Genomic DNA, 12,179 nt, shown 5'->3' with positions numbered 1-12,179 from the left:
TTTATATTTTTGTAGTTTGGGATTTTTTTACCAAAATCAATGTTAAATTCTCAGAAACTAGTTACTTTCGGACCAGGGACCTCAGAGCTAAATTCTGCTAAAAGCTGAAGAGTTGTTTGTTTGTTGGAATTTGCTAATCTCCGGAACTACTAGTCCGAATTGTATAATTATTAGGCTATAAAACATCACGCAGCGATTAATAGGAGCTGATCAGAACGGGCGAAACTGCGTGGAAGTAACTGGTTAATAAAAGTAAACCAAGAAATTAGGTAACAGACGCTATTTTTCACCTTTTTATTTTCAATATAAGTTACAATACAATATTGTTGTCAACATTTTAACATCGTTTAACTTTTACATTTTTTAGTATGTACTCGTATGTAGGATGTAGTAAATAGCACATATTACATAATAATAAGCCAAACCACATGATTATTGAAATTACTAAACAATAATTTATTTCTTATCTAATTCATAGAGTTCATAGAAACTCCCGCCTACCACAGAATACATAAAAAAAGAATGAACGAAACGAATGAACGAATGGAATTAAATTCTTTCCTGTATAATCTGTGTACACATTTCAGTAATGCACAAATCCAGCCATAAATGCATTACTTTAGAAGAGTAAATAATTAAATACTTATAGAGATTTAATAAACATTATTACAATAATAAAATCTATCAAAATGGTCCTTGTATTACCTAACTAATAACTATGAAATAATAATATCAATAATGTCATTATATTTCTTCTGTTTGGCACATTACTAGAGTACGGGGTTTTCAATGAAAAGCTTCCATGAGCGCGTCCAGATTTCTTTCCGTGTACCTCCTTGGAGATTCCTCGCTGTCTAACAACTCGCAGGGTACCAGCAACTGTGTAAAATAGAAAGGTTTATTAGTAAATTATTTATTTAAGAAAACTGATAGAGATAATGTTAAGTGAGTTTTCTGGTTAAATTTTGTCCACAGCAAAGTTATGACTAATAAATGAGAGTTCTTCATGCCTAGCCCGCTGCCCTCCTCTTAGACACATTAATCACCACCAAATAAGTCCCGTTAATCACCATCACCACCAAGTAAGTCCCATTAATCACCACCAAAAATGTCCCGTTAATCACCACCAAATAAGTCCAGTTAATCTTACATTAGCTACCTACCTTATGTAAAAGCATGTACAAACCCTTTCAGTAACCGGCTTTCCTTCCAGAATGTACTTGAGCTTGTTAATTTGGCAGGGCGAGAGGATCTTGTCGATATTATTGGCGATCTCTCTCAGATCCTCCGTCCTCTTGTGGCCGTCCCTCTTGCCGTTCGTCCATCCGCGGGAGTACTGGAAGGTCTGGGCTGTCACCGACGCCAGGGTCACGAAGATGAGGAGTAAGGTCGTGTTGGTAACCATTGTGGTGGCTGGAAGTAAGAAAATATGGATTGTTGTTACTTCAGAACTCATAACGGCGCCGTAGATTATTTCCTAAGGGATGAATGTAACACCGGCCTACTTTCGGCAAGTTTTTTATGGAACTCGCCGGTACCTGATGGTAGCAGTCGCCGCCGCCCATTGACACTTGAAACACCAGAGGTGTTACAAGTTCGTTGCAGGCCTTTGGGGGTTAGAAACTTAAGAGTTGTTGGGGAATCAGGGATTGGGAAGGGCGAGAATTAGATTAAAAATGTTGTGCTATTTGTCCAATAAAATAAGGGTGAGCCTATTGCCATACATCGTGCAGTTCCGTGCTATTATTCTAAAGTTTTGATTCTGACCAAATTCAACCCAAACCTAATAAAAAATTGTACTCTGTTTGCTCAAAAACTCCCGTCTCAGCTGTTAGGCTGATCATCTCGCGGAGCTGCGGACTACCTAGCGAGTTATCGGGGCTCCGGCCGAAAGAACAAGGTAGGAACGGTGGTTTTTAGTCAGCAAGAGTCTGACACTATTTGTCGCCTCGTCCAAGGTAAAGAAGTCATTGGATGATTTTCCCCACATAAAATAAAAAAGTCATCTAAAAAGTTACTGGTTTACAACGCATGTTTTACATGCGTTATATCGACTTATGAGAAAAGATATTAAGTCATGTGCACTTAGCATAAGATATAGGTATTCGACCTATGAGAAACGAAGTTATTTCATGTGCAGTTGGCCGTAGATAGGTATTGGCTCAAGGACAGAACCAAGTCCTAAGTAATGTATGCAAACGATAAAATTATTTGTTCGTCCTTTTTTCGAGCAGAATTGCAACCAGACGATTTTATTGAGAACAGCTGCATTCGGGTTTTATTGAAGGCGTTTTATCTTCGTCGTTCTTTTTATTTTATGTTTTTAATGTTTGTCTTATTAATTGAATGGGTGTGAGGTACTTTCTTAAGAAACATTGATCTTCTAGTGTTCTATGCTCTTGAGATAGGATAAGTAATAATTGGAATAATTCATTTTGTGTTGGATCTACCTAGCGGGTTACTGGGGCTCCGGCTCGAAAAGCAACGGGTTGGTTTTTAGTCAATAAGAGTCTGACACTCTCTCGTCTCACCCCAGGCGGGACAAGACATTGGAAGATTTTAAAAAAGATATCGTGGTCATTACAACAAAACCTCTGAAGATGTATAATAGGCCCATGAACTAGTGCTTTATACTTACCTACTTAAACACAATTAGACAACATCGATACCGAAATATATCCCGAAAATTCTTTACTTGACTCAGAAATCGAATCCACCAGCTAAGAAAAAAAGAAATATCTTTAAACTAAACTTGTCGGAAATGGGAAATCTTAAATACAAAATACAAGTTCAATTACTTGTATAAAACCTACGAAGCCTCATAAAATAGCATACCTATTACATGCTATTTCACACTTCATAAATGGAATACTGGCTGGAAAATCAGACTCTAGGACATTGCGTTAAATTGCAGCAAGCTAGGACACCTAATAATCTATTTGAAACCTTAAATGTTGAGTGAAATGGTTGAAATTAGAATGATGAGAGAGTTTAAAGATTTAATGATTTTGTTTTTTTTTTTATTGAGCGGTATTCCAAATTTGTAAAAGACACGATGAATAGATGTTGGGGGTGTTATGTAAAAAATAATTTTATTGCGTTTACATAGAGTTGGTATTTCACTGTATGAATTTTGCTACTAATTTCTACTTTTTCTTAACTATAATTTTCTACTAAAGATGGATTTTTGACATAAAGTCCTTAAAGATCAAAAACATGCCCAAATGTACCGTTATTAAGTCGTTATTGAGACTATTTAAAAGCTAAAAATATTATAAACGTGCAAGTCAAGTTTACAAAAAGTGTGGAAGCGCCATGCTTCGACACGAATGGGCCGGCTCGATCAGAGTGATACCACGGCCTTATATAAAACCGACGTGGAACAACGCTTGCGTTGTGTTTCATTGTGTGAGAGAGGTTACTGTGCTTCCCAATCTTCCCAATCCCCGATTCCTCAACAACCCTTAAATTCCTAACCACCAAAAGACCGCAACGCACTTGTAACGCCTCTGGTATTTTGGGTGTCCATGGACAGCGGCGATTGCTTACCATCAAGTGATCCGTCTGCTCGTTTATCGGCTTATACCATAAAAAAAACTTACCTACACTAGTTTAAAATCCAAAAAATGCGTAAGTTTTTCTAACATATTGTATTAACACAGCATACAACCAACCTCCTTTGTTTGCTCACAAAATATTTTGTTTCCTCCTACACTTGATAATATAATACAAGAGCTATAACAACTGTTATATGCATGGAAGCACCTGATCTAAAGCCTTTATAAAACTCTTTATTCAATTTTCAATTTTCCTGAAGTGACACGCCATTTTTTCTCATTTATTTTTTTACTTTAGCTTCGCGTAAGTGACCTTCTGGGTTAATGGGATGAATGTTGGCTTTAAACGTGGTTTATTAGTTGTTGTGTATTGTTATTTTGTTTAGAAAAGCATTAAAATTAATTAATAGTATTTGGATAAATTATACATGCATATAAACATAACCTGACGTCTATCTCTCATGGGGTTAGGCAGAGACAATGGAACGCTAAATGCTACAAACATTACATACTCCTTTCGCTTCATCAACAGTCATCAGTCTTTTCATGCATGCTCGTCGGCTAAGGGTACTTTTAATTTTATTCTTCTTTAATATATCGTCAATCTGGTCACTGTATGGGATGCCCTCTACAGACGGCCCCATTATTTTATTAATATTTATTAAATCTGCTTTCATCCATCCATTCTATATGACGGATACGATGGTTACATCGTAACATTCCTTTTCAATCCTTGTTACTACATCGTCTTTGAATCCACACCTTTCTCTAATAACACAACAATATTATAACTTATAAAATAAATAGGTCTTAATAATATGAATAGGATCGACGTTTTGCTGCTTCATTGACATCGAATAGACGAATGCACACTTGCACACTACATATAATACCTTACGATTTAACTGTGCAGTTTTAACTGTACAGTCGGACTGTATAGTTAAATCGTAGGTCCATACAGCCTACACACTTTATGGTTTTATTGAATAGTTTTATCTGTTTTTGATTCGATTCAGTTAAAACTGTATACTGTACAGTACTACTAAAAATAAAAATATGTAATTACAACATATACATATAGCTGTATATCTGCAAATATAACAGACGCAGCGAAGAGAAAAGTTGTGTGATTTATTTCCAATATATTGTGTGTTGCGATGGTATTCCTTTGAGAATGAGACGCTTACGTGATTAATTAAAACTGTAGAATACCTGAACATTGTCTATTAGTTCGATCTGGCTTTAATTTAAAAGTATCTTAGCTTAGCTTACAACATTTAAAAAATTGATTACAGATTGAAGCTCAATTGGTCGTGGACTGTCACTGTTTATTGTTTTAAGGGGAGAAATCATCCAATGACATGTCTAGCCTTGGGTGAGGCGATAGGAAGTGTCATACTCTTACTGACACAAAAATCACTCCGTTCCTACTCATGCTTTTCGAGCCGGTGCCCCGGTAACCCGATAGGTAGTTGCAGATACTTATTAAGGGATTTTTTACCTAATATGTAAAGAATCAGAAGAAATCTGTAGACAGTTCATGAGCCCTGCCTCTCAAACTAATATAAACTGTACTTTAATAGACAATAATTGTGAAGATTATAGATAATATACTTTATATGTCGAGAGTAATGTTTGCTTTTATCTCCACAATAAGAGTTAGAGATCTCAATTTTAGAAGGTTTGGGTTTATTGGGATTTATCATAGAGCGCTGCTGCCCAGTCTCTGTCAATAGTATAGTCCTTTACTGAACTAAATGTTATAAAATATACGACTAACTCATTGGCAATCCTAATTACTTTTTAGGTCGTTTGATATTCCTAATCCCCTATCCATACTACTTACTGAAGTAATACATCACTGAAGTCGTAATACCCGAAGTCAGATCAAGTCTTAACATGTAGAGTTTGTATTCTATGATCGAAATGCCACTGTGATCGAAATCGATCGGACTTTGTAGTATTTTGGTAACTGTAGTACGTATTTATGGTTTAACTAGCTTGAGCCATACCAGAAGCTCACATTCATGAGCAGAATTCCGCGACACACGAAATGACGACTGTCGCGCTGCTACTTGAAACTCTAAAGTCAAAAACTACGGCCTCCTAACTATCTCCAGACAAAATTGCTGAGAGAAAAACGATATGAGATTTTATTACGTACAACTTTCGATTGATTTTTGTTTAACTTGCCAATTTTCCTGTATGGTGGTCGTTGGAATGTATGTGCTATAATATATTTGCGTAGTTAGGATTTATTTTGTCTACAAAATGGGACTGGGGAAGCCAATTTCTAGAAATTTCTCGAGGGCGTGGGTTCGCTCGAACTAATTAGTCGCCTACGCATACATATTAACCTTATGTATACCTACATAGTCTGAAATATGTATATGGTATTTACATTTTATGTCATGGAGACGTAGATATGTAATTTTAAATCGTAGCCTTATAGTAATAAGGCTACGATTTGCTTGAAGTTTTCGACGTTAGCAAAGATGTTAGGACAATATCTACCAAATAAATAAATAAATTTAAAAAATTAAAAAACCCGACTGCATAAAAAACACTTTAAATAAAAACTGAAAAGTAAAAAACAAGCTTAGTCTAAAAGTGTAGATAGCAATGCTATTACCACAAAATTAAATAATTTCATAATCAATACCCAAAAAATAATAATCTTATGCGAAACATAATTGAGTGTAACAGTCGGGACCCATATTGAATGATTTTAGTCTAGTTTATTTAATGGGTCCCGACTGTTACACTCAATTATGTAATAGCCTAATATTCTTATATTAGGCTCATACATACAAGATACGCGCGAAAAACATAACCCTTCCTTGGCAGTCGGGTAAAAATGCATCTTTTCTTCTGAAAGTGTTAAATAAGCTTTGAGTCCTATCTAATAGAGATTTAACATTAGATATGTTTTATCCGCCCTAGGTGGACAAAACAAGCCTTTTCAGTTGGGTGAAACAAAATATATAGAAGAAAGATATAAGCAGATTATCAGACTCTTGACTATTAACTAAACCACCTCTTTACACCCATGTCCCAAGTATTGACGATTTGACAAATTATGTGCACATATATTACAAAGCTAGTTACTCATCAGTATACCTTTTTTCTAGAAACATACAAATAATATTCTCAAACGAAAGTAATAAACGTGATTTTTATTCGAAACTAGGTTAGCTCAGGTTCGTTCCAAAAAATTAACTAAAACGTTTAAGCACTCAAATAAATATCGTGTTTGGTCACGTTTTACTATTTTGCGTAACAGCCAGCCGCCCAAATGTGATTGATGTTTACTTGTATAACGTTAAACTACTGATTTGAGTTCGCAAATTGTAGGAAAATATTAACATCATGATAAGGTCCATCTTTAGTATTGGACTTCAAGACAAGACATCACGGTTAGAGCACGGTGGATCTTGTTCAAAGAACTCTCAATATAAAAAAAATGTTTTAAATAAATTGATCCGTCTTCAATGGTTAAAGTGCGAACCTCCATGAGGTCTGGCAATATACTTAAATCCTTTTCCTAAGTCTGAAATATACTATGCTGAAAATCGGTTCATGCAAATGCGAGATAATCGTACAACCGTACAAACGTATTGCTGCCGTGCAACGTGTAGCTGGTCGAATACCGCACGTAGCAATTATTTGTGTGATCCACAAATTGTTGTTTCGGGTCTGGGGTGCCATGTGCATGTGAACTCGTATGTTTATAAACGCACCCACAATACAGGAGAAAGTCGAAACGCGGGACAACGCTTTTAAAAAGAGAAGTCGCCAACCCGCATTGAGCAAGCATGGTGATTAATAATGCTCAAACCTTCTCCGTGTGAAAAGAGGTATTTGGCCAGCAATGGCCACTTATAGGCTGATGATGTGTGTGTATGTGATCGAGTATACGTATAACGTTTTTAAAAATAAAGAGAAGTTCTGTGCATAGGTTGAATCCATGAGACATTGCAGCAACCCTCTAGTCAAATTCACGTTACGTGCAATCACCCTTCTAAATTAGCAAACTACCTATCTTACACGTACTTACGCTTTCATAGACTAATATAAACAAATGTAAAGCTGTCAGCTTCATAATAATAATTATGTATTCATAGACGTAAGACAATCAGGAAACGCAATTGTAAGGAGACAATAGTAAGTTATACAATTATAGGCCTAAAGAAAGGGGTGTACGTATTATATTTACTTCAGCGTTTAGCTACGATAGATACTCGTCATGGAACGAGTTAATGGCTTTCTGTAACTTCACATTTTCTCTTAGGTGTGTTGATTTTGTTGCATAACATTGTTTGTTTGTTGTTGGTAATTTTAAAGAGGTTTTTGTTCAGATCGTTTGACATTTCGAAAGTAGTGGTTAGATACATTGTAGGTACTGCCTTAGCCGGCAATTTTTTACGGTATAGGCCGATAAATGAGCAGACGGATCTCCTGATGGTAAACTGACCGTGGACCATGGACACCCGAAACACCGGAGGCATTACAAGTGCGTGCCGGCGTTTTGTGGATTACGATTAAAGGGTTGTTGGGGAATCAGGGACTGGAAGTTAATCAGTGGTGTTTAAATAATCTGAGAAAGTACGCACAACTCAGAAAGAGTCACATTAGTACTTGCCGTTGGTAGGTTTGGAAACCGCGACCTCATACATGAGAATCGTCTTTGGTATCCGGGCCACTACGACTCATATTATCAATGTCGACCGATCGAAATTGGATTCAAGTTAAAAGTTAAAATTTGATGATGATGATGCTTGAGATTCACTAGTATTAGATTCAAGAATAAGCAATCTAGTATTTAGATTTGTTAAAAGTTAAAATACGATGAGCCTTGAGATGCACAAAAAACGTGACTAAACCCAGACATACCATACTAACTGAATTACTCTAACTAACTACTTAAAACAGACATAAGAAAATGCTACACTAGTTGCACAAAACCCCGTCCCCACTACGTGATTAGTTCGCAGGTTCCTCAATAATTACCTCTGGTCATCCAAGGAGGAATGGGATCAGATTTCTAACGAGGAAGTATGGTGTATACTTGTATAGAGTGTATAGACGACTTTTATTAACTCATGGCAATACTAGCCTTTAATGGTGGTAAGGAATGTTGGGCTCACTTAGATGTCTCCGTGTGACGTCACTGATGGTCGAAACGTCGTGTTTTGTGTGGATTTTGATACAGTTTTTTTTTTATCGTCACGCCTTTTATCCCCGTATATGTATAGGTAAAGGTGCGCATTACGGCACGTAATGCCACTATACAATGTGCATTCAGTTTTCACCCTTTGTGTTATAAATCCCATGTAATAGTAGGTGAGCCTATTCCCAAATACTGGGCACAATTCCACACTTCGTGCTACTACTATGAATTTTTGAAAAACCAATAATCCAAAACAAACTCGTAGTAAGCCTGCTGAATGTAGGCAGAGGGTAAAAAGTTACATTTTTATACAATTTGACATGGTATACATTAATATCATTCGATATTTTTTTGTTTTCACACTCTTAATCTTCACCAGTTAAATCATGAACCTTATTAAAGAAATGGTAAAACTAAAGCTTTACCAAGTCCAATCCCGAACTCATGCTATATTAACCACTAAGAATATTCGAAAACTCGACTAAAGGAGGTCAAATTATACTTTGTCCACTCATGTAAGGGGTCTGGCGTTTCATATCGGGAATCAGAACCCCCTTGGTCGGAATCAGACTTGCGACCACAAATGAGGTAGTTATACAACTAGTACACTATACTTAGTTATAGTACTTCACTTACACAATGTACTGAGTAATTTGTTCAAAGTCCGGACTCTGCTAACGTAACTCATATAAATGACCACTCCAATCTCCAACTTATGATGGTGCTGACGGCAATTAGATTTAGTCCTTATGCTAAATGATATAAATTGTGTTTTGCTTTGTACGTGGGTTAGTACTACCCATGGGTGTATGTTCCCTTTACAGTAGTTTTTCGTAAGCAGTTTTGGGAAGCTTTTTGTTTTTAATCTGCTTTAGTTGTAAGTTACAATATTCACTGACTGCCTCGTAGGTCGAGTGTTTCAGTTCAGTTCCCAGTTCTGTCATAAATGTTTAATATTTTAAATATTTAATTCAGAGTATAAAATTATTCTCGGCGTATGGCAATAAGCTGCTTTTAAAGGAAATACTCATGGTGGCAACTAGAGAAAATTGGTTTTTTTTTTTAAACACCCCGGTAATCGGGCAGTCGTATTACCTGATGATAAGCAATCGCCGCCGCCCATGGACACTTGAAACACCAGAAGCGTTACAAGTGCGTTGCCTAAAGTTAGGGTGTTACATTTAGAAGTCTATGTGATCTTGTATGTTTGTATACGCATCCACGACACAGGAGAAAATCCTAGTGTAGGGCAAAAAACGCGATGTTATGTTACGTTATTTATACATATGTAAACAATATCCTGAAAAGCTTTACCTACACATCGATTATTCTAGGAAGTTGAAAAAAATGTTTTGCATGTGACATTTCAATTCTGAATTGAAACGGAGAGTTGGAACTTTTTGAAGTAAGTAAATATAAATAATTACAGGATAATTGAAACGGAGAGTTGGAACTTTTTGAAGTAAGTACGTATAAATAATTACAAAGGGCTACCAAGACTAACTTTTGTCTTCATTCTAATGTGATAAAAATGCCCTTCCTCTCTCTTACGAATTTTACAAATATTATAATTAGCTGTGCCCGACATTGTCAATAATTGTGACTTAATACTGTATTTCCCCCACCTATGCATATGATGGATGCAATAAATACTTGAATATTTGAACAAAGAACCGAACTGCTGAGTAGGTAAAGGCCTCTTCTTACACGAAGAAGAGTTGAGCATTAATCACCATGTTGAGCAGTTGGTTTGGGTATCACGGAACTGTTATTAGGTAAATTTTTCGTCTGATATCTATAAACCTACATTTTTTTCTCAATTTTTAATTGGTAAAATGGGAAAATTTCTTCACTTGGTATCGATATATGAATAAGTTTTACCTAGTTATAAAAAAGACGTAACTAATCGTTTGTTTGTGACTCCAAATATTTTTAAACCGATTACAAAGAATCCAAATTTTCCAGAACTATTCGAAAATTCACCCTAAGATGACCAGACGACCTGATTAAGGTCGCAGGGAGCCACTGGATGCAGGTCGTTTCCAACCGGCCTATCTGGAAGTCATTGGGGGAGGCCTATATTCAACTGTGGAAGTCTTATGATGATGATCCGAAAATTCTATAACCGTTTGCTTTCAGCTTCTATGTTCGTCTATATTCTATTTATTTAATTTTTATTTAATAATAGAAGCATTGTAAGTTATATAATATTACACCATGTATAACAAAACTATACACATAGTCTACTCGATCACACTTACGGCATTACTCACAGACAATTAATGATTACTTAATCCTGTCCTTAGCAATCGTTTTCGAAACAAAATCGTTACTAAGGAATAATTTAAGTACTTAATCATTAATTGTCTCCGAGAAAGGCAGTTGAAATATCTTAGAAATTGAATACTTTAGCACTAAATGTATGTTTAACAATAGTCATATAATATTTATATCTTTTCTCACAAGTAAAACCGCAGGCGAAAAGCTAGCTATGAGACCGATACACATGTTTGTGCTTATATTGATAATTGCAACCATACAGAGTTTGTTTTAACAATTTGTTCTTTTGTTTTTATTAATTTGAGTTCAGGGAATGCAAACAAACTTTTTTTTGGTTTTCCTTATTCGCCATTTGTGTGTTTTGTTTGCTTTTACGCCTCATGCTTTTAATGACAATTCTACATGTTATTGGTTGGTGTTAAGCTGTTAATGCAAATAGTATCTTATGACTTGGGCATTAAAATGCAATTTTATTTACTTCAATGTAATATGTCGTTTAGAATGCATTTAAAAAAAGAATTTCTGTTAAGACAGGATTCAATGTTCGGATTCCTTTTTTGAAAAAAAAAAATACAAAAACTCAATTACTGCACAATAATTCCTATTTCAAAAAAAAAATAGGGAAAAAAACAACTCACCGTTCAATTAAAGGTGGCCAATCAAATTCGTCGACGTCACAAAGTCCACAGAATGGAATGTAATTTAAAAACAAATGGTGTTCGAAATTCGAAATCAGTTGAGCGATACTATACGACCGTTTCCTTAGGAGGTATGCCTTGACTGTGCTGCTGTGTGGCCCGTCGCCCCCTTTTATATGAGCAGGGCTGTTATACAATAGACGCAAAATGAAAGGGTGTAATTTTCAATTGATATTTCCTTTATTTTACCATGAGCTTATAATTTCGTCGATGCTACGATTTTCTGTTTTTTTTTTAATAATGAAAAATTTTATTATGAATGCGTTTAGTTAATAGCTAGTGGTAACCACGACTGCTGCTTATTTGAAGGATTTGAGAGATCGATCTTGGAAATAGGTAGTATGTTGAGATTTTCAATTTCAAACAGTTGTTGCATGCATTGTACCAGCAGGTCTTATATTTGTACTAAGCAAACACAAAGTTACTTTATCTCTCTTAGTAAAAAATACAAAATTGAGAACATATAGAAGTTAG

General features: G+C 35.6%; 1 protein-coding gene across 1 annotated transcript; it reads right to left on the bottom strand.

The window, feature by feature from the left end:
- Positions 1-282: 282 nt before the first annotated feature.
- On the bottom strand, positions 283-11,792 carry LOC118270481 (pro-corazonin). The gene is made up of 3 exons (XM_035586077.2): positions 11,646-11,792; positions 1,187-1,413; positions 283-879 (listed from the first exon to the last, which is right to left on the bottom strand). Exons 2-3 carry the CDS (start codon positions 1,403-1,405, stop codon positions 787-789), a joined length of 312 nt encoding a protein of 103 aa, XP_035441970.1. The 5' UTR covers positions 1,406-1,413; positions 11,646-11,792; the 3' UTR covers positions 283-786.
- Positions 11,793-12,179: the final 387 nt, after the last annotated feature.

The sequence above is a fragment of the Spodoptera frugiperda genome, chromosome 13, assembly GCF_023101765.2.
Source record: "Spodoptera frugiperda isolate SF20-4 chromosome 13, AGI-APGP_CSIRO_Sfru_2.0, whole genome shotgun sequence".
In the NCBI taxonomy this organism is placed as follows: domain Eukaryota; kingdom Metazoa; phylum Arthropoda; class Insecta; order Lepidoptera; family Noctuidae; genus Spodoptera; species Spodoptera frugiperda.
The sequence above is the reverse complement of the archived record's forward strand: the minus strand, read 5'-3'. Positions and strand labels throughout refer to the sequence as shown.

Coding starts and splice junctions, on each gene's coding strand:
- LOC118270481 (XM_035586077.2), bottom strand. CDS start 1,405: ATGGTTACCAACACGACCTTACTCCTCATCTTCGTGACCCTGGCGTCG. Junction 880..1,186: donor GAAAGCCGGTTACTGAAAGG/GTTTGTACATGC, acceptor TATTTTACACAG/TTGCTGGTACCCTGCGAGTT.